This window comes from Camelina sativa, chromosome 17, assembly GCF_030686135.1.
Source record: "Camelina sativa cultivar CO46 ecotype springtype chromosome 17, ASM3068613v1".
In the NCBI taxonomy this organism is placed as follows: Eukaryota; Viridiplantae; Streptophyta; class Magnoliopsida; order Brassicales; family Brassicaceae; genus Camelina; species Camelina sativa.
This window is the reverse complement of record NC_141896.1, coordinates 35,699,089-35,719,946: the sequence shown is the minus strand read 5'-3', so window position 1 is coordinate 35,719,946 and position 20,858 is coordinate 35,699,089. Positions and strand designations below refer to the sequence as shown.

The 20,858-nt window shown below is 35.7% G+C and overlaps 7 protein-coding genes across 10 annotated transcripts; 5 read left to right on the top strand and 2 right to left on the bottom strand.

The window, feature by feature from the left end:
• The first annotated feature begins 72 nt into the window (after positions 1-72).
• On the top strand, positions 73-3,453 carry LOC104758340 (transcription initiation factor TFIID subunit 15-like). Of its 2 annotated transcripts, none has more exons than XM_010481181.3 (8): positions 73-211; positions 462-622; positions 736-1,070; positions 1,191-1,391; positions 2,016-2,099; positions 2,406-2,487; positions 2,596-2,719; positions 3,076-3,453. In XM_010481181.3, the coding sequence occupies exons 2-8, from the start codon at positions 503-505 to the stop codon at positions 3,282-3,284; spliced, it is 1,155 nt and encodes a 384-aa protein (XP_010479483.1). In that variant the 5' UTR covers positions 73-211; positions 462-502; the 3' UTR covers positions 3,285-3,453. The 2 variants fall into 2 exon arrangements, with proteins under 2 accessions (XP_010479483.1, XP_087351069.1); XM_087494943.1 differs by having other exon boundaries at positions 96-211; positions 736-1,091.
• A 1,144-nt stretch (positions 3,454-4,597) lies between these two features.
• On the top strand, positions 4,598-7,676 carry LOC104758339 (BTB/POZ domain-containing protein At1g50280). The gene is made up of 3 exons (XM_010481180.3): positions 4,598-4,764; positions 4,859-6,052; positions 6,902-7,676. The coding sequence occupies exons 1-3, from the start codon at positions 4,702-4,704 to the stop codon at positions 7,232-7,234; spliced, it is 1,590 nt and encodes a 529-aa protein (XP_010479482.1). The 5' UTR covers positions 4,598-4,701; the 3' UTR covers positions 7,235-7,676.
• Positions 7,677-9,826: 2,150 nt separating this feature from the next.
• On the bottom strand, positions 9,827-11,800 carry LOC147924769 (uncharacterized). The gene is made up of 2 exons (XM_087496942.1): positions 11,045-11,800; positions 9,827-9,913 (listed from the first exon to the last, which is right to left on the bottom strand). The coding sequence occupies exons 1-2, from the start codon at positions 11,798-11,800 to the stop codon at positions 9,827-9,829; spliced, it is 843 nt and encodes a 280-aa protein (XP_087353068.1).
• A 3,326-nt stretch (positions 11,801-15,126) lies between these two features.
• Positions 15,127-17,087, top strand: LOC104777953 (E3 ubiquitin-protein ligase RING1-like). The gene has a single exon (XM_010502277.3). It carries the CDS (start codon positions 15,246-15,248, stop codon positions 16,254-16,256), a length of 1,011 nt encoding a protein of 336 aa, XP_010500579.2. The 5' UTR covers positions 15,127-15,245; the 3' UTR covers positions 16,257-17,087.
• On the bottom strand, positions 16,542-16,984 carry LOC104758337 (uncharacterized). Its single transcript, XM_010481178.3, has one exon. It carries the CDS (start codon positions 16,982-16,984, stop codon positions 16,649-16,651), a length of 336 nt encoding a protein of 111 aa, XP_010479480.2. The 3' UTR covers positions 16,542-16,648.
• Positions 17,088-17,097: 10 nt separating the features above from the next.
• Positions 17,098-20,753, top strand: LOC104759908 (protein C2-DOMAIN ABA-RELATED 11-like). Of its 3 annotated transcripts, none has more exons than XM_019239136.2 (6): positions 17,098-18,599; positions 18,706-18,826; positions 19,132-19,337; positions 19,557-19,666; positions 19,770-19,868; positions 20,055-20,753. In XM_019239136.2, the coding sequence occupies exons 2-6, from the start codon at positions 18,786-18,788 to the stop codon at positions 20,337-20,339; spliced, it is 741 nt and encodes a 246-aa protein (XP_019094681.1). In that variant the 5' UTR covers positions 17,098-18,599; positions 18,706-18,785; the 3' UTR covers positions 20,340-20,753. The 3 variants fall into 3 exon arrangements, with proteins under 3 accessions (XP_019094681.1, XP_087351068.1, XP_019094680.1); XM_087494942.1 differs by lacking the exon at positions 18,706-18,826 and having other exon boundaries at positions 17,299-18,143; positions 18,358-18,615; XM_019239135.2 differs by having other exon boundaries at positions 18,249-18,599; positions 18,808-18,826.
• LOC109129964 (uncharacterized) lies at positions 17,386-18,159 on the top strand. Its single transcript, XM_019239023.2, has one exon. The coding sequence runs from the start codon at positions 17,386-17,388 to the stop codon at positions 18,157-18,159; it is 774 nt and encodes a 257-aa protein (XP_019094568.1).
• Positions 20,754-20,858: the final 105 nt, after the last annotated feature.

The following is a 20,858-nucleotide window of genomic DNA, read 5'->3' as shown; positions in this document are numbered from 1 at the left end:
GTTTGCTATCAATTTTAGTTATTATTTATGGAGAAATATTAAATTAAAATAATATTGGACGAAAAATATATAAAATTTAAATAATATATGAAAAAATTGCAAATAACCACCAAACAATTCAGATCTCTCTCTCTCTCTCTCTCGAAGCAGAGACGCACTTTGCAAACCCTAATCCGACGACCTCTCCTTCGCCGCTCGATCCTCATCGCTGGTCAGATTCCTCTCTATCTCGCTCTTCCCTTTTTCTCTCTTTCTCGTTGCGTTATGCTGGATCGAATATTCTGTTTTGTTCCCCCTGGTCTTTGAGCTCAAAACATTTTGGGGTTTCAATGGTCTCGATTTCATTTAGTAATTTCGTCAGATTCCTATCCTTTGTATGTATGTATTCTTATAGATTGAACAACACAAGTGAATCGTATTTAGTATTGAAGTGAAGTTTCGTGGGATTGTCAATTTTACAGATTCGCGTGACGGCTTTTGTTTTTGATGAAATTGCGTTTCGATGGCTGGATACTCAAACAAAGGAGCTCCTACTAATGGATCAGTCTACGTTTCCAATCTCCCTTTAGGAACCGACGAGAATATGTTGGCTGAATATTTTGGGACCATTGGGTTGCTTAAGGTACTAACTAATTTGTTTCTTTTGTTTTGATTTTGATGTCATTCAAATCTTTTTTTTATGGCTCACAAAGATTTCGAGTTTTCTCACATGTTTCTCCCTACATTGTTTATTAGAGAGACAAACGAACTGGTACTCCCAAGGTATGGCTGTACCGAGACAAGGAGACTGATGAGCCCAAGGGTGATGCTACTGTTACCTATGAGGACCCGCATGCTGCTCTGGCTGCTGTTGAATGGTTCAATAACAAAGATTTCCATGGAAGCACTATTGGAGTTTTTATGGCTGAGTCCAAGAACAACAAAATTGCTGGTGATTCAGTTGAGTTTCTTGGATTTGATGAAGGTGCTGATATGGAAACTAATGGAGGTGCTGGAAGGGGGAGAGGTCAGGCTGATTCGTCGGCCAAGCCATGGCAGCAAGATGGCGACTGGATGTGCCCAAATACAAGGTCTGTGTGATGTGATTATCGGTGAGGAGCTTCATCTAGCTCTTTGTTTCCGTTGAATTGGCAGTTTTTGTAGTTTATAGCTTTTTTAGCGGTAGTGTTCTCATACTCTTCTATTGGCAGTTGTACAAATGTGAATTTTGCGTTCCGTGGGGTTTGTAACCGCTGCGGAACTGCCCGACCAGCTGGTGCATCTGGTGGCAGTATGGGGGCTGGTGGTCGTGGAAGGGGTCGAGGTGGAGGTGCTGATGGTGGGCCACCGGGGAAGCAGCCCAGTGGTGCTCCTACTGGCCTCTTTGGTCCAAATGATTGGGCTTGTCCAATGTAAGCATTCAGATTAGGTTCAGCTTCTCAAGATAATAAGCATGGTTAAAAAAACATTGCAATAGATCATCATTAGCAGAAGAGAACACTTAAATAGTATATGGCGTTGGTGGTATTAAAACTAATTTGTTGGATGTGTGGGAAGGAATATAGCTTGTATCTCACTGTTTTTGATGATGTCAGTTGACATTTAACTTTGAAAGAAGTGATGGCCCGCTCTGCTGTGTGTACTGGCTTTCCTCCTTTTTTTTGAATGTTGCTTTTAATTTTGTAATTTTCCGTTAGATGGCTGTAAACCGAGTAATGGAATGTGAAACTTGGTCAGGTTGTAGTTTTGATCTGGTATCCTCTATTTTTTTAATTCTTTTGAGGAAGTTATATTTGTGAATATAGACTGCCTTCAGTTTTTCTGAGTCTGATACAAAGTAGGACTATAAGTTTTAAATTAAATGCAAGTTATGCTCTGTGTTTTCTACTATCCTAACCAAGAGGCTGCTCTATGTGAATGCATATGGGTTGTTACGCAAAATGCATTTTTGTATTATATATGCTTTGGTTTTCATTTTCATTGGTTTTTAGTCCAGGAGAAATCCAAAAGTGACTTTTTCGTTCTGTAATTTTCAGGTGTGGCAATGTCAACTGGGCTAAACGTTTAAAATGTAATATCTGCAACACCAATAAACCTGGTCAGAATGAAGGTGGTGTGAGGTATGACTCACTGCCAATAGTAAGATTGCCTTTGAATTGTTATTTGCAATATTCAAGCTGAGGATTTATGTTATAAATGATTTTACAGTGAATGTAGGAGAGATCATAGGTTTTCTGTTTGTAGTTTGTTGTCAGCAGGGTATTTTTATTCCGAATGAGTGCAATTTGAATAAGTACCTGTTTTTATTTTGACAATTGATATCCTGCTTCTAACGTTCTATACTTCTATTCTGACCAAATTAGAGTTGCATTAAGAAATTTGTTCTACTAAAAGACCACTCTGATGCATTTACTTTCTCTATATAGGGGAGGTCGTGGTGGTGGTTACAAGGAATTGGATGAACAAGAATTAGAGGAAACTAAAAGACGCAGGCGTGAGGCTGAAGAAGTAAAATATGCTTTCCTTGAAAAGCTGTTTGTTTATTTTTTTTGTATTTGGATGAGTTCTCAGTTTATTGGCATATGCCATTTAACGTTTACGTCATAAATATTTCAGGATGATGGTGAAATGTATGATGAGTTTGGGAATCTAAAGAAGAAGTACCGTGTTAAAATGCATCAAGCTGACACCAGACCTGCTGTTGCTGCTGGTCGTGCTGGGTGGGAAGTCGAGGAACTAGGTAATTTTTGTTTAATTCCTCTTTCCACTATGATAGATGGCTCGATTGATAACTAGCTGTGTAGTGAGTAGTCCTCAAAGAAAGTTTCCGCTTGTCATCTAAAAAACTTAGTGAAACGTAACATATATGGAGGGAGGGATTTGCTGGAATTTTCACATTAGCTTCAGCTAACTTGCCTATATAGCCCAGGCCTTTAGGGGATCTCCAATAAACAATGTTGTTCCTTGTTAGAGTATTCTTCTTTTAACTGCATATATATAAAGAGGAAGATAACAAAGATGAAAATATATCTCTCCAAGAAATAAAAAGGTCATGATCCAATGTGGTTTGTTGACAATTTATATTGACTGTGGCAGGTATTGATAAAGATGGAAGAGAGAGAAGCAGAGACAGGCAAAGAGACCGTGGTAGAGATCATCACTATGATAAGGATAGACGCAGAAGCAGAAGCAGAAGTCGAGATAGGGAAAGAGGCAAGGAGCGAGACTATGACTATGACCATGATCGGGACAGAGACCGAGACAGAGACTACGGTCGTGAACGTGGAAGCAGGTACCGTAACTGAGAGATTGGTCATAAGTGTTAGGGTTTATAGTTTCTCATCTGTTTCATCGAACTTAACTTCTACAACGATATCATTACAACGTCTCCTTTCTTTCTTTCTCTCTCTTTTTTGACTTATTGTGTGAAGTAAAAGTCTTTTGGGTACTTCAATGGCTATTGTTTTGGTCTCATTATGTTCTGAGAGAAGCATCGTTTTAAAAAAATTGATAATTATGTCAAATATATCATTTACCATTTAGCCAAAAAAAAATTGGAGAATATCATATACTAATAAATAATAATTGGTAAATTTGGTTACCGACGTCATTTTGCAAATTTCGACGCGTCTTAATTGATGTCTTTTTTTTTTGTTGTTCTCTTGTTTCATCCCCAATCATTTAATCGATGTATGGTTTTGATGGAATCAAAAGATAGAAGATGAAAAATTCTGTGTGGATAGTATAGTTTCTGAAAATAAAGCAGGATAAGAATAAATTGGGAATTTATACTACTGTTTTTTTTTTTTCTTTTCTCACAGCAAAGATGATATTATGATATATACTATTTAAAACATCACTTCATTGTCATGAACGTGGTCGGATTTGGAAATACGATGAAAAAAGCTCGTCATGGACTCGCACTTAAAACAGAAATATCTTTTTCGTCTAGACCCCACAATGAATTCACATGCACTACAATGTAATTCCAACATATTCTTAGTTATTGAAAAAAAAAAAGTTAAAGAAAAAGTGATGAAAGTACAAGAAAATCTGAAAATGTTCAAGTTGATTTGTTTCTACGTTGAGTTTATATATAATCAGAAGTTACGTTATTTTCTATTCATGTTTGAGTTTAAAGCTCATATAAGATATGAACCGAATGCATAAACTACTTGACACTAAAAACTAAAAACTAATGTATTTTTTTATAGACAAGAAACGACACTTAGCAGTTTTGGTACCATGAAAAATTGTGCACTTTGGATAAGAAAAGCTTAAAAAATCAATTATTTTTTGAAAGTCAATCCTACACAAAGAAGAAAAAGGAATCAAAACTTCAATAGCGTTCTTTTAAAAACCAACAAAACATGACAACCAAAAAAAGATCAATTTTATGGGAATTTGAGATTATTTGAAAATTTTATGTGGTTTTCTATAATTTTTTTTTAAACATTAGACTAGCTCAACATAAAATTTGTCTTACTTCCCTCTAATTTCTCTTTGAAATTTTAGATTTAATTTAATTTATTGGTGTACATTCTTATTACAGGTGTAAATAAAGACAAACAAAACACTATATATATCCACTCATTTACATGTGCCCACTTTTAATTATTGCTCTATAAACTCCAAAACCAAAAAAAAAAAAACAGAGCAGGAACAGAGAAAAAGCTCTCACAAGTCACAGGACTCATTAGGCTTCATAGTTTGTTCAATTCAATGTCTCCTCTCCACGATCTTAAGATCAATCTCAATGGCCAATACATATTCTTCCTCAATCAGGTAAAGAACCAAACCTAAACACTCAGCTCAAAATTCACAGTCTTGACTATGTTCTGTTCTTAATTCCCTCTCTATGCTCTGTTTTTTCTTTTAGAATGTAATTTCAGAGTACTCTGGAAGCTTGAGGAAGGTGATAAAACAGAGCAAGAAAAAGAAAAACAAGAAAAATAAATCTCCAGAGATCATCACTATCGAGCTCGATGATTTTCCAGGTGGACCAGATGGGTTTGAGCTGGTTTCAAGGTTCTGTTACAACAACGGAGATATCTCAATCATCGATGTCTCAAACGTCTCGACTTTGTACTGCTGCTCTGTGTATCTAGGCATGACAGAGAAGTTCTGTCTCTCTAATCTCTTCCTTCAGACCGACAAGTTTCTACAAGAAGTGTTCTATGGGTCTTGGAACGACATCGTCATGTGTCTCAAGAACTGCGAGCAAGTGTTCGTCCAAGCAGATTCCTACGGTCTCGTTGATAAGCTAATCTTTGCAGCTTTGACCAAAATCTCTCGGAACTCAGAAACGTTTTCTTCTTCTTCACTCTCTTCCTTCGCCTCTTCTCTTTCTCCTGAGATGGCCAAGAACACGCCGGAATCAGACAGTAGGTATATTTCGCAATCTGTTTCTTGCGGAAGAAGTAACGAGTGGTGGTTCGACGATATGTCAAATCTCTCCCCGCAGATCATCTTGAAGCTAGTTATGATCATTGGAGCTTACAAAACCAACATAAAAAGCTCAATACTAACGAGATTTCTCCTCCATTATCTCAAGACAAAACTCCAAACCAAATCAAGAAGTACCATAGAGCTTATGAGGAACAAACTCGAGTACTCCGATTTAGCTAATACAGCCGTTGAAGGAGTGATTTCCGCAGGAAGAAACGCGTTTTCTTGCAGGAAACTCTTCTGGGTTCTTCGAGTTTTATCAAGTTTTAGCTTAAGTAGAGAGTCAAGAACCGGTTTAGAAACCCTAATTGGAGAAATGTTGGAACAAGCAACACTTGATGATCTACTGATATCTGCAGGAGAAAGTAGAGAGGGTGGGTTCTATAATGTGGATCTTGTGATAAGATTATTAAAAGTGTTTGTGAAGAACATGGAAGAGGAAGAAGAAGAATCAAGAGAGAAGAATATGAAAGATATTGGGAAACTGATTGATAAGTACTTAAGAGAGATATCTCCAGATCAGAATTTGAAAGTCTCCAAGTTTCTTGGTGTTGCAGAGAGCTTGCCAGATTCAGCTAGAGAATGCTTTGATGGAGTTTACAGAGCCATTGACATCTATCTACAGGTCAGTTTCTTTGTTTTTAAATTTTAATATTTTGGTATGTTTTTGTTTTCTTGAATTTCCTCACCAACTACAATTGATTTGATTGAGCCAAAAATAAAAAAAATGTTATTTTCTTCTTCTTCTTCTTCTGCAAAAGTGAGACAAAAAAATAGAGAATAACTTGATTTTTCTATGTGTATTGGACATATAGAAGATGACAAGTGCCAGACAGATTACAATAACCATATGCTTTTAAATACATTTTGGATTTGCACATTTATTATGAAGAGTCGAAATAGAGTCAACTATTCTTTTATTCATCATAAAGAATTGAAGTTTGAGGTATAAAAGCCAAACTCAGTCTTAAGTTTTAACATAAAACCGAAAATGTACCACAAGAAAGATTTGAGGTTTGAGATTAATGTCTGTTTGGGTGGACATAGTGTAAACTAATAAATACATATATGGATGTATATATGATTAAGATTTGGAGTCATCCTTAGATTCTGCACTCTGTCTTGTTACTGCCGTGGGGTTCATGTCAGATTTACCCACAAGGCCACAGGTCTTGACTGTATGCTTCTTCTTGTTTTTCTTTTAGTAGTCTTTAGTCTATTAGTAAAAATATCTGCAAAAAGGGAATATTTCTTGTAAGGTACTATCAGTTAAACTTGAAACTACATGTAAAAACTAACAACTATTCAAGTACAGCTTTATATAAATGTTTTTTCTGTTGACATGTTTTACTGGAATTAAAAATAGTTCAAATTTTCAAAATTTACAGAACCAGTGATATGTCAGTTTATAATTGAGTCTTTTACAGTGGAGACTTCAATAATTCTTTGTTTTGTTGTTGTTGTTGTTGTACAGTCTCATCCGAATCTGACATCCCAAGATCGAGCAAAGATATGCCGATGCCTAAACTACAAGAAACTAACAATGGGGACGTGCAAACAGCTCGCCAGAAACCCTAAGATCCCTCCAGAAATCGCCATTGAAGCACTCAAGTCCAGGTGTGAGAATCAACAACACACAACTTCAGATGTTAAAGTTGTAAACAAGAGTTTCTCTTGTAGATATTCAGAAGAGAAGAAGAAGCCTGTACTATTGCATCTCGAGATATCAGATAAATTAGCCGATAGGTTGAAGACTAGAGGAGCATATAATTGGAGGGTCATGGATAGTTTCAGAGAAGGCTTATGAGGAAAGTCCCAAGTCAAGATTGAGCAGTCAAATCTTCCAATTCATTAGACAATCTCATTTGCACCCTAACGTTGTCGAGTGTCTTGTACAAATCATCAGATACTCGAGGCGTTTTTTATCGTAGAAAGCTATGAATTCATGAAGCTTACCTTTCACTTCCATCCAACTACATCCCGGCGTTTTCACCACCTGTTGAACTTTCATTTGTTGTCTTACTCAAGCAACTTCATCCCAGTTTTGGGATTCCGAGTACAAATTAGCCAAGAGCGTGTATCTCCCGCTGTGACTAGGTTGCAGCTTAATCACACGGGAGGCTGCGTCTGCGTATTTACCTAACTCATAGTCTTTGTGTATCAAACAAGACCCAAACAAAGCTCCCCATACCACATTTGTTGGCTCCATTGGCATCTTCTCAATCAAAGTCTTTGCCTCTTTTAGCAAACCATTTCTTCCAAATCGATCAACCATACACGGCCTTGTTTGATACATTTGGCTCCAAATTGAGTCTTTCTTTCATGCTCAGGTAAAGCCTTTGACCGTCTTCTACAAGGCCTCCATGAGCACAGGCGCTTAACACAGCGATGAAAGTAACTTCATTTGGTGAAACATGGCTCCTTAACATGGTCTGAAAGAGATCAACTGCGCCTCTTGCATATCCGTGCGCTGCAAGTCCATTAATCATCATCAGTCCCGTGGAAACACACTATGAATTCTGATTGCTATACTGTCATTGGTTCTTCTCGTTTTTTTCCAAACATTTCCCTTGTTCCAGATTCTTTTTAATTAAGAAAGAATAAAGATTAACTTTTTAATTAAGAAAGGCTCTTTTGGGGACTTAACGACGTATCAAGCAGATTTGTTATAGATGTGTCTCACAAGGCCAAGAGATTCGTTTTCATGATTAATCTAGTATTTCTTGGTTAATTATAGGAATCTATCTGTTTGTTTGTTTTTTTTGGTGTTTCTGTTCTGTTTTAATGAGTCTATAGATGTTAACATGGCCATCTAACATTGCTAATGGTAGAAACCAGTTAGTTCCAGATTCTTCTAAAGTATATAGACTACTAACCTAGGTGCAAAGAAAGATTAACTTTTTAAGAAAGGCTCTTTTGTTGTAATTATCTCATGATCCCTTGCTTCATTTGTTAATATCTATTAATGTCAAAGGTGTTTTCACAAGAAAACTGCTACTTGTTTGTGCCTTTATCTCAGTCAAAGATCGAAGATAAACTTAGGTCGACCGCCACATCCGCGAGTTCTATGATAAGGTACAAAAAGTTACTCAGACTCTTTTTATGAGTCAAAGAGAGTTCAAAGAGAGTTCTAGTCTTGTCTTACTCTTTTTGTTTTCATTAAAAACAGATGATATGATATAAAGAGAGTTGTTTCCAATAGAATTTATATTAGTTACTAAATCTTTTAAAAGTGTTACAGTTCAACAATTAAAATTCATTATTTCATATCATCAACAGAAAGAAGAAGAAAAATCTCTACTAAGAACATTGGATCCTTACACCAAACAGCATAAAGCTTCCTTTGTTCTCCTCTGTTTTTGTTTCTTCATCTTTTAACTTGGAGCTCACGGATTTTAATTTTTGACTCAAGGTGATGATGTCAATAGATACTGCAAGTTGGGATGTACATCATCTGTGTGTGGTGCTTTAACTACTCTCCAGAACTCCGGTAAAATATTAGTTCATCGTTAATTATCATTATTATTATTAGATTGCCGAATGAAACAGAAAAATTTACTAATTCTAGTATTGTTTCGGTGAAATAGATGCAAGTGAAATTGTAAATGGAGCAGTTGCACAATGCACCAAGACATGTTCTGCTTTCTGCACCAAGGACTCAGCTAAAGCAGTTTCAACTGCCTAACAAGCATGTCCCCAATCTATGTGTTGTTGTTTTCTCTGTTTTCAATAATTCTCTTGTATGTGATAAAATGCTAGACACTTGAGCTAGCTACTACTATCTCCAGGTTTTCTATGTCACGTCGAAGGTCATCAATCCCTAGATTGTTTAACCCTTCTACATGCTATTATCTAAACAAAGAATAATAGTGTGTGTGTCCTATATATACGTGCTTTAACATAATTTTCTTACAATCACCTCATATTGTGAGTTGTGACAAAAAAAAAAATGGTTATATGGATGAACCTAATAATATCTTTATATACATTACATGTAAATCAGTAAATGGACACTTTCCAAATAGCTATAGTTTCTAAAAAGGTAACTTATATTTTTTGTTTTTATGATAAACATTTTAGTAAATAACTTTGAGGATATATATAGTTTTATGATACTCAAAGGCATGACTGGAAATGCAGTGTTTGCGATTTGCGGGAATTTGCAAAAAGCATTGATAATCTCAGCGTTTGGTAAGAAGAAAACTTTAACTAAAGAAGCCCTAATATATAAGAATCCAACAACAAAAGGACAAACGACGATGATAAATGACAAAACAACGACCAACAATGGAATCTTAAAAAGAACATAAAACAATCCTTAAGCCATACGCTCTCAGTATAATATATTTTCTTAGATTTTAAAATATAAGCTTTAACTAAAAATTATATTGCAGGATCTTCATCTTGCTCTCCCACCAGCTCGAACTTCCTTGTCAACCAGAGACTGACCTCGGTCATTACCTGGAAACTGATTGCATGGCCACACCTGCACATGAAGAAATTCACTTAAAGGTATAATAAAACAAAGGGAATTAGGGAAGTAAAGTAGTTGTGGAAAAAAAAAAAAAAAATTAGTTGATGGTATACTGAAAAATCTATAAACAATGTATGTCAGAAACAAATTTTGAATACTTGAAAACCGTTGGTTGTTGAATTCTTTGAACATTTAACATGTTTAAATAAAAATTGTTAACTTTTTATTTTTAAAGAAATATGTAGATTTGGAAGGACATGACTGGATTTGATCCAAAAAAAAAAAGAAGGACATGAGTGGTAGATTTTTTTTTTTTTTTTTTTTTCATCGAAATTGATTATGTTATATTGATGAATCAAGCTTTCTACTCAATTGTATTATGAACTAGATATAAATCAAGCTTGAATCAAGCTTTCTAGTTCAGAGTTATATCGATCTTCGCTTCAAACGGGAGTCTGACAACAAGACTGCTTCATTGTATTATGAATCATTTTGGTCTCTTTTATAGTATGACTCTGAACTATTGACCAATTTTTTTAGGCGATATGAGATATTATATCCGTATTTTTTTATTCATCTATTGAGTAATATATGTCTGTTTTTAGAAATTTGTATTACATCATATGCAGTAAAATCACAATTTTTATTAACTAAATGCATTATAGAATAATTCAAGATAATTTAAATATAAATTCAAATAAAAATGAAAGGAAATCATAGATTTATGTTCGAATGAGGTAGAAAGATTTTCTTATTTTTTTAAATCTTACCTATAATTAATTTTGAAATTTTTGGTAACTAATATTAAAATCAATGCATTAAATGTAAAAACTTTCCAAAAAGTATTTTTGAGCAAAAACTGCTGCAAAAATACTAGTATAGATGAATAAAGTCATAATACATTTGTTTTTGGAGCCAAACAGACGGTGTGAAGCAATTTGAGTAAAAGGTAGAAGAATTACAACCAAATTTTGCAAGCAAATGAGCAACATTATTACAACATCTCTTAATGAAAATAAAATGAATCATATGAAATTTATTGACCCACTCTTTGATGTCTTGTATAATATTCTCCAGGGTGATGTCAAACTCTTGATTGTTTAAAATCTCAGTTAGGATCTCTGAATCCCCTTCAAAACAGACAGAAGTTATTTCTTTTATCCATGTTTGTTGTAATGCCGTTAGTAGTGCTTTTGCTTCAACTTCCAATGGAGATGATGTTTTCCCCAGCAGCGAGGAGCCCCAACCATTAGCTATACCATTTTTATCGCGAAGGATCCACCCTGCTTTCGCCATGGCAGAGTAATGATCATATGCTGCATCATAGTTGCACTTGAACAAGGTTGAAGTTGGACGCTTCCATAATATATTGGTATTGGAAATCTTGTGAGATTGTTGATGTCCTGTTGTGGGGTTATGAGCATGCCAATCATTGACATCCCCTCTTGCTCGTTGTACAACATTTATAGGTCTGTCTTGAATAGCATCAAAAGTAAATCTGTTCCGCGACTTCCAAATATGCCAAAGTAACCAAAAAGGCAATAGTGTTGTATTAGGCGGAAGATCAGCTGTGTATTTGATATCCAAGAAAGTGGCAATGAACTGATCACTATCAAAAGATGCCGTTAGTAATATATGAATTGGTATATTAGCAAGGTCCCATATTTGTTTTGCTTGTGGGCAATAGAATAGAATGTGATCGATGGTTTCATCAGCTTTAAAGCATCTAGGACAAATAGGGTCCAAATTCATACCCGAGTGTTTAGCCTGGTTATAGATGGAAGAGATTTTGAAAGAATACGCCATAGGAAATGTTTCATCTTTGGTAAAATCGGAAGTCGCCAAAGTTTTGTTTTTAGAGACACTGATCCATGAGGGATAAGTGGTGGTTATAGACATGAGTGGTAGATATATGCATACATTTTTGAATAAATGCCAACTAAAGTTGCAATTTTTCATTGTACTTTTTGTTAAATAAATTTTTATCTTTATTTTGAAAAAAAATTGCCCAAAAAAAAATTGTTGCTTCTGTTCATTGTAGACCTTTATCTTTTCACCATATCTTATTCACAACTTTTCATTCCAATAGTTATGTTTATCTAAATGTTTATGTCTTTTGAACTCTCTCTCTCTCTCTCTCTATATATATATATATATATATATATATGTCTTTTTATTGATAACTAACAAATCATTGTTCAAAGACACAAATTTTTTTTTCATGAATGTTAATATCTAATATCCAACATTATTTAATAATCTAACTAAATATTTTTGAAATGATTATAGTAATATAAAAATTTAATAAAGTTTAATTATGTAACTTACAATTGCGTTTATTTATCTTAACTCTTCGTAAATCTTCGTAAAACATGTTTTAAAGATTTAACTATTTAATCTTTTATTTTTAGAAGTTGTGTATTTTATTAGAATTATTGGTTTATAAATTTTCATTCAAGATAAATTTATTTTATTTTTAAAATTATTATATCAGAAATTTGCATTTATTTATTATAACCTTTCGTTTGATATTCTCACTTAGTATCACTTCTTCATAATATCTTATTATATAAAGCTTAATGTCAAAGTTACTTATTAATAAGATCATGACACATGTCAATTGTATCATTCAGATACTGACACATGTCAATTGTATCATTCAGATACTGACACATATCAATTCTAAATTTAATATAAAAATGTAAAAATTCAAAATCTACCATAAAAAGGTTTTATATAAAAGTAAAATAGAGAAAAGAAAACCTAATTTTATTTAAAATCTTTTAAAGAAAAAAACCTTTGTAAACTTACAAATGTAAAACAAACAATTTTAAAAATATTAAAAGTCAATTATAAGAAAATTCTAAAATTTAAACAAATTTAAAATTTATCAAATATTATTATAAGGAAATTATATTATATATATATATATATCATAAAATTCGAAATTATAATATTGTTTATTTATTTTAATTTTAAGTTGCTAATTTTACAAGAAAACTGATTATTTTTTATATAAAATAAAAAATGATTGTGAAAATATACAATTAATTATTGTTTCTAAAAAAATGTAAATACTCACCTTTACATAAAGAAAGAGATGGTTGAAGTATATTAAAAAAAAAAAAGATTGTCTCCTAGTTTTTTTTCACCAATCAAATAATTTATTTTAAAAGACTGTTATTGTAATATATAACATAGGAGTATGTAAGATTAACGTATGCGTTTTTGTAACTATAAAAATGTTAAAGTGAAAAGACATATAATATGTTATTTAATGTGTTCATAAAGACAATTTGTTGGTAGTCGTAAAAACTAAAAGAGTATATTTTAACAGTAAAATATATTTGTGTGTATAAATACACTTTTAGTGGTAATGTATATAGTAGATTTGTAAATGAATATACATTAGTGTATTATAGCAAAAAAAAAAACTATTTTCTATAACTAAAAGTTTATCTCTTTACTTTTATACATTTTTTTACTTATGAAAAGAATTAAATATATATTCTTTGTCAAATTAAATTTTATTTTAATAACTTTGAACTCATCTACAACTATTTACTTTAATTAAAAGTGTATCTATTTACTTTTTTTTCAACAAAACAATAAATTAAAAAGAAATTCATCGGTTAGTTGTTCAAGCTGGAGGAAAGGAGTTTACAAAAGAACCTTCAGAGATAAGAGAACGCGAAGCACGGACAAGACAATCTGCCTTCGTATTTGACGCATGCGGGATCGAAGAGATGAAGAATAGTGGGAAGGACTCCAGTGAGTTAAACTCATCGAGCAGGTTGGAGAAGGACGGCCAATCTTCAGGAACTGCACCATAGTGAGTAACTCAGCACAATCAGTCTCGAAATGTTGACAAGTGATCCTTGGAGTACGTATCCGCTCCATGACCCACAGCAACGCTTCTAACTCCGAATGTAGGGGAGGGGCTCCGTATTAGACACTTGACCCCAACAACAAGGTTCGTTCCTCACCAACGCAACACCACCAGTCCAATCCTGAATGCACATTTGTGGCTTTCCAAGAACCATCAATCTGACAACCAGGTGAAGAAATCTGGATATCCGAAGACGGAGATGGAGCTAACATGACCGCCGTAAAATAGAGCGCCTCTTCCCAGGCTTACTTATCGCCCAAAGCCTGAGCAATTATATCATTCGCCTCGATCTCTAAACCTTGAAATTTTTTTTTATTTATGGCCTTCCAGATTATCCATAAAATCCATGGTAACTGAAGAAGTTGATCATGATCATCCTGTAGAGAGGCATCTCTTCAGAAAACAAAATCCAAATTCGAGAACACCGACTCATATGGAAAACCCTCCGACGAGACCAGAGTCAGAGATAAATCCCAAACTTCACACGAGCAAGGGCATTCAAAGAAACATGATTAATAGTCTCGACCGCAGAGTCATACCTTCTACACCAAATATCACACTGGACAACTCCGTGTATCTATTTATTTTTATAGATAGTTTTTACTTACTCAAAATATTTACTTTATATTTTTCGTTAAATTTAATTTTATTTTAACCCGCACATTGGGCGGGTCCTAATCTAGTTTGTTTATAAAGTAAAACCATCAGAGTTGCAATCTGAAGTCATTTATATATAGATTTCTAAAAATGTATACATTTGAACTGAAAAAAAAGTTTGAAAATTTCTTGAAAAGAAATACAAATATATAGATTTCTAAAAAAATAATTGTTAGAAAGATGCAACCATAGAAAATTTCTATCATATAAAATAAGAAAAATAAAATATTTTATGAAAAAATGAAACTGTTTTTTGCATTTATTCAAATTGCTATTATTATATAGATTTGAGTTCTTCCTTTCAAATTTCAAAAGGACCAAACCGAATTAAACCACAATTGCCATTCAATTGCCATTCAATTGAACCGAACGAACTCTGAATCAAAGGGGGATCAAGTTATCCGTAGTAAAAGGAACAGTCAAACTACTGTCACTGGGTCTCCTGGTCGACCAATCTGGAATCAGATGAACTGCTTTTGGATGGTTCATTCATAATCTGGTGGTGAATCATGAGTTAAGGTTTGAAATCAATAACCATCATCATAAATCTTTAGCCCAATATTCTTTAACGGGTGGGGCATCAAATGAACGGATTCGAGAAATGATTCTAGCCTTTAGTTAGAAGCGATCTCAAAAGCATAGAAAACTAAGAACTGAGCATTGCGTCTATCTCATGCGTTGCCTTCCCAAGACGAAAGAGAAACCTCCAAGAAACACAAGACCTCTATCTCAACAGAATCTGCCTTGTTCATTTGCTTCATGCAACCCTCAACATTATCTATATATGTGTAGGCTTATATGTTTGTATGCCTTGTATATAAACAATTCCTTCTTGAAATCATGTCAATAAGTCTGCCTATAACACGGACCGATGGAACATTTAGGACTTTTGGCCTCTATTGGTGCTACAATTGTCATCGTACGGTCAGGATTGCATCCTCTATCCCATCTGAGATCATGTGCCCTCGATGCTTGAGGCAATTTGTTGTCGAGATTGAGATGAGACATCCTCGGTTTACTTTCAATCATGCTGTTCCCCCTTTTGATGCTTCTCCTGAGGCTCGTCTTCTAGAAGCTCTATCACTCATGTTTGATCCTCCAATCATAGGGGGGTTTGGTCCAGACCCATTTCTTAGAGCAAGATCAAGAAATATATTGGAACCTGAAACAAGACCCAGACCACACCATCGACGACGCCACAGCCTTGACAATGTTAACAATGGCGGTTTACCTCCACCAAGAAGAACATATGTAGTTCTCCGACCCATTAATCCGGCTAGTCCACTTGGAAGCATAACCGAGCCACCAAATCCTGCACCACCCCAGCGTTTGAACACACATGATTTCTTTACTGGAGCAACAGGCTTAGAGCAGCTGATTGAACAGCTAACACAAGACGATAGGCCTGGACCACCACCAGCGTCAGAACCAACCATTGATGCGCTACCCACTGTGAAGGTAACACCACAGCATCTAACCAACGACATGTCACAATGCACAGTGTGCATGGACGAATTCATTGTTGGTGGGGAGGCTACAGAGTTACCGTGCAAACACATATACCATAAAGATTGTATAATCCCGTGGCTCAGGCTTCACAATTCTTGCCCCATCTGCCGTCGTGACCTCCCACCTGTCAACACCATTGCTAATTCTCGAGAAAGGAGCAATTCTATTAGACAAGACATACCTGAAAGAAGACGCCCGAGGTGGATGCAGCTTGGTAACATTTGGCCCTTTAGAGCAAGATACCAAAGGGTTAGTCCCGAAGAAAGACCACAGCAGAATCCTCGAGGTAACAGGAGCTAAATCCAAATATTTCAGGGGCATCCCTCTTTCTGACTATGGAGAGTTTCTATGATTCAAGAACTATAAATCCTATATATGTATAGACGCTATGAGAAACTGTCTATTTGAATATGCTTTGTATATCTCAGAAATAAACTCAAGCTAAACATACATAACTACTGGACTTACCTAACGCATAGTGTAACCTTGTCCTCTGGAAAACTAACGATTTCACAAAGAAGAGACTCTTCCTACCTAAACTTTGTTGCATAAGCTCTGTAAAATCAACCAGATTTGGAGTACAGGAGCTTAATTATACTGTAATTTATAAGAACTGAAACATAATTTTAGAAAGTCATAAGATCCTCATACAAACATCAATGCATCTGAAGAAAAAACAAAACATAAACATTCTATTTACAGTAACGATCAGCTTTCTTCTTGACGCGGTCGTCAAGAGCATCTGCCGTGGATTCGAAGTTTGATTTCGGAATGTAACCGAACTTTTTCGCCTCCACAGGAAAAAGGTCATCGTATTTCTTCTTCTTCGCGGCATCGATAGAGTAAATATCTTCTCCAGCAGCGTCGGGAGCCATCTTCAGTTCTCCCTCAGCACCGTCGTCGAGCTTCTCCGTGTTCTTCTTCTGCTTCTTCTTCTTCTTCTTCTTCTCGATCGATTTCCTCGTGGCTAGATCACCTCCTTTGAACGCTAGTCTTCCACCTTTCACGCTCTCGTAAGGATCTGACATAGCTCCTTCGATTTCTCTAATCGATTAGGGTTTTCGAATTCCTCTAGAGTTCGTTCAGTGTCGCTTTTGGGATTTTTTTTTTCTTACTTGTAAAAAATAAAACGACGAAAAGAAGACTTGGGCCATAGTCGTGTTATTGGGCTCGCCTTCAATTGAACCGAACTAACTCTGAATCAGTCGGTTTACTAAACCGATCTACGTGTCGAACAGTCCAAAAAAACAGAGGAAGAAGAAAAGATTGTAATGATCTTTTTCTTCTGCACTTTGTTTTCAAATTTGTTTAGCTTTACTTCCACAGATTCTTTCTGCTACGTGTGTCATTGGAGAAGACGGTCTTTATTTGTGCTACAGACAGTTATGCGTTATTTTTATCCTTGTTCTTCGTCTAGTACGATTCATAGATGATTCCACAGTCTTCTTGTTCGAGTTTGCATTTCCTGTTACCTGTTTATGTGTCTCATCCTCTGCTCTGTCCTGAGCTCGGCACGTTTCCAAGGAGTTGGGTTTTGCGTCGGAACTATAAAGTTTTGAACTTTCGGTTTATTTCGTGTGGAGTTCGCCGGGATTCGAATAACCTAAGATTGCCGGATTATTCTAGTACAAGGAGATTTCTTATCTCTACGTCTTCCAATGAATTCAAAGTCGAGGAAGCTTCGAAAGAGAACAGTTTTAGTAATATTAGGGAAGATCCGATAGTGGATAAGCTTAGGACACAATTGGGTGTAATCCATCCAATCCCGTCACCACCTGTTACCCGTAGTGTGATTAGTCTATTCGTTTTCTTTTTCTTCGTTGGTGTTGCTTTTGATAAAATATGGACGTGGAGAAAGAGGCAGAGAGAAACGGGTGGAGATGGAAGCCAACGAGGAGCAGGACAATGGCCACAGGTTCCCACCAGCTTCTCCTTGTTCCTAGAGAAAGATTTGCAAAGAAAAGAGTCCGTGGAGTGGGTGAATATGGTTTTGGGGAAGCTCTGGGAAGTGTATAGAGCTGGGATTGAGAATTGGCTTGTTGGTTTGTTGCAGCCTGTGATTGATGACTTGAAGAAGAAGCCTGATTATGTTCAGAGAGTTGAGATTAAGCAGTTTTCTTTAGGGGATGAGCCTTTGTCTGTCAGAAATGTTGAGAGGAGAACATCTCGCCGTGCCAATGACTTGCAGTACGTGTGTACTTGAGTTGTTGGGATTGCTCTTACTTGGTTTCACTTGGATATTATTTTCCAATCACTGAAGCTTCTCATGAGATATATTTCACTTCATGAACAATCTTAGTTTAAAGAGTCACCTTTCCTATGTTACATATCTTTCGGGGTACTTCAAAGTTCAAACTGTCTCTATCAGCGGCTCAGTTTGAGGTTTGTTATCCTGTTATAGGTACCAAATTGGACTTCGGTATACTGGTGGTGCGCGCATGTTGTTATTGCTCTCGTTGAAATTTGGTATAATCCCTATAGCTGTCCCAGTGTGTGTCCGGGATTTTGACATTGATGGTGAGCTTTGGGTCAAACTAAGATTGATACCAACACAGCCTTGGGTGGGAGCTGTATCATGTTCGTTTGTATCACTTCCAAAGGTCACATTTCAACTTGCAGCATTCAGATTGTTTAATCTAATGGGTATGCATTAATCTTTGTCTTCTGTTGCATCTCCATGATATTGTTTGTGCTGCTTCTTTCCATAAACAGACAACCTCTTATAGTAATTTTTTTAACTGCTGGCTAGACTATGGATTGCTGATTAATGAATGGACTTTTAGCTTTTGCTCTTGCCGCAACTCACACATTTTATTTCTTGTGTCATGAATGGTTCGGATGATGATATCAGGAATCCCTGTTCTATCAATGTAAGTTCTGTTGTATCTGTTACTTCAAATGTTGTTCCTGTTAATGTTTGATACTACATGGACTTATTGCTTCGTATCAGAAAGGGCCACTTTCCTTGCTTGGAACTTAGATGATGTAATCATATAACTGAAATATATTTTTACGGAGTTTATCAAGCATATAGTTTAAGATGCATTGGTGCATTGTCCTGATTAGATATTAGTATTTCATTTTGTTTAATGTTGAGTGCTTCAGCTCCTTGTAGGTTTGAAATAGTAGTTTCCTTCTTCATTCCTATGGTTTTACCCAGCATCGTCTCTTACAGGTTCTTGACCAAACTGCTGACAGAGGATTTGCCTCGATTATTTGTCCGACCAAAGAAAATAGTCTTGGATTTTCAGAAAGGAAAAGCTGTTGGACCTCTTTCAAATGATCTTAAATCAGGAGAAATGGAGGAAGGCAATAAGGATTTTGTTGGGGAACTATCTGTTACACTTGTAGATGCTCAGAAGCTTCGATATATGTTCTCTGGTAAGCTATACTTCCTTTCATGTCAGTGTTGCCTTCTTAGTTGGAGAAATGGAATAGATAGACAATCTCTTACTGTATATAATTCTCCATGCGCAAGTTCATTTGATTTTGTTGGGAACAACGTGGCTATCTATATATTAAATGGGTCTATGTGTGAGATCTTTCGTTATTTTACATGTTTGTTCAGCGGTTAACGTTTACCTCGATAATTGGTAATAGGTAAAACAGATCCATATGCAATTCTCAGATTAGGGGATCAAGTTATCCGTAGTAAAAGGAACAGTCAAACTACTGTCACTGGGGCTCCTGGTCGACCAATCTGGAATCAGGTGAACTGCTTTTGAATGGTTCATTCATAGTCTGGTGGTGAATCATGATTGGTAAAGGTTTAATTGTAATAGGATAAAGTGTGTGTATTCATAATCTTTGCAGGACTTTCAATTCCTAGTTTCAAATCCTAAAGAGCAAGTATTACAAATTGAGGTCAATGACCGTCTTGGCTTTGCTGATATGGCTATTGGTACTGGAGAGGTAAATCGAATTTTCCTTAGTGTGCTTAGTTTTTCTAATCTAATCTGCAGAATAATAGATTTACGTTGAAAACTGACTTATAGTTTAAGACGGTGATTTTTCTACTTCAATGTCAGACTTTCTCATGTTTAGGAACTTTTGTTCAGGAACCAATTACATAGCCTTACTACTTAGTTATATGTCCAGGTTGATCTCAGTTTACTGCAAGATACAGTTCCTACAGACAGAATAGTGGTTTTGCGTGGCGGTTGGAGTTTGTTTGGAAAGGGATCTGCCGGTGAGATACTGGTACGGCTTACATACAAATCATATGTGGAGGAGGAAGAAGAAGACAGGGCCATTGTCAAACCCATTGATGCAAATGCTGATGATGATGAAATGCCATATTCAGAAGAACTTGGTTCATTTGTGCGGAAAGAACGTGTTGATCAAGAGTCATTTATGTTGGATATGGGTTTCACCCAGCCTTAACAGGCTTTCCTGCAGGCGCATTATCGAAACAGTCAACCCAAAAACCCAAGAAGGCAAACCGGCTAAATCCTACTTGTCGGGCCGATCAAGCTCCTAGAAGGCCCAATTAAGACGGACAGCCCAATAAATGACGGCCCGGATAAGAACGATCGCCGACTTTACTTGAGGACAATCCCACATCGATCCCGAGGCAGAGAGGTGAAACGTCCCATCAGCTATAAATACCAGGGGATCAGCTTGCAGAGAGGGGCAAGTAACATCGGGCAAGAGTCAGGAGTAAATCCGATTCTAAGCTATAGTTCAGTTAGTCATTTTGAGAAGCACAATTCTCTGTAATTAGCCATCCGGCTTATAACGGTTATATTGTAATTCGACGATCTTTGACTATCTTAATAAAAGTCCTTTGTTTCACCCTTTCTATTATATCATCCTCGAGCTAGTAGCTATACTAGTTCAACATTTGGTGCGCATCCAGGGAAACAAACAAGGAAAGCTTTTGAAGAAAGTCCAACATCGACG

Excerpts from the sequence above, each read along its gene's own strand:
- LOC104758340 (XM_010481181.3), top strand. The coding sequence starts at position 503 with ATGGCTGGATACTCAAACAAAGGAGCTCCTACTAATGGATCAGTCTAC. Across the intron at positions 1,071-1,190 it reads TGGATGTGCCCAAATACAAG|TTGTACAAATGTGAATTTTG; the intron begins GTCTGTGTGATG and ends TTCTATTGGCAG. Across the intron at positions 2,488-2,595 it reads GCAGGCGTGAGGCTGAAGAA|GATGATGGTGAAATGTATGA; the intron begins GTAAAATATGCT and ends TAAATATTTCAG.
- LOC104758339 (XM_010481180.3), top strand. The coding sequence starts at position 4,702 with ATGTCTCCTCTCCACGATCTTAAGATCAATCTCAATGGCCAATACATA. Across the intron at positions 4,765-4,858 it reads ACATATTCTTCCTCAATCAG|AATGTAATTTCAGAGTACTC; the intron begins GTAAAGAACCAA and ends TTTTTCTTTTAG. Across the intron at positions 6,053-6,901 it reads CCATTGACATCTATCTACAG|TCTCATCCGAATCTGACATC; the intron begins GTCAGTTTCTTT and ends GTTGTTGTACAG.
- LOC147924769 (XM_087496942.1), bottom strand. The coding sequence starts at position 11,800 with ATGTCTATAACCACCACTTATCCCTCATGGATCAGTGTCTCTAAAAAC. Across the intron at positions 9,914-11,044 it reads GGATAAAAGAAATAACTTCT|GTGTGGCCATGCAATCAGTT; the intron begins GTCTGTTTTGAA and ends CTTCATGTGCAG.
- LOC104777953 (XM_010502277.3), top strand. The coding sequence starts at position 15,246 with ATGTTTGTATGCCTTGTATATAAACAATTCCTTCTTGAAATCATGTCA.
- LOC104758337 (XM_010481178.3), bottom strand. The coding sequence starts at position 16,984 with ATGTCAGATCCTTACGAGAGCGTGAAAGGTGGAAGACTAGCGTTCAAA.
- LOC109129964 (XM_019239023.2), top strand. The coding sequence starts at position 17,386 with ATGATTCCACAGTCTTCTTGTTCGAGTTTGCATTTCCTGTTACCTGTT.
- LOC104759908 (XM_019239135.2), top strand. The coding sequence starts at position 18,395 with ATGTTGTTATTGCTCTCGTTGAAATTTGGTATAATCCCTATAGCTGTC. Across the intron at positions 19,667-19,769 it reads GTCGACCAATCTGGAATCAG|GACTTTCAATTCCTAGTTTC; the intron begins GTGAACTGCTTT and ends TAATCTTTGCAG. Across the intron at positions 19,869-20,054 it reads TGGCTATTGGTACTGGAGAG|GTTGATCTCAGTTTACTGCA; the intron begins GTAAATCGAATT and ends TTATATGTCCAG.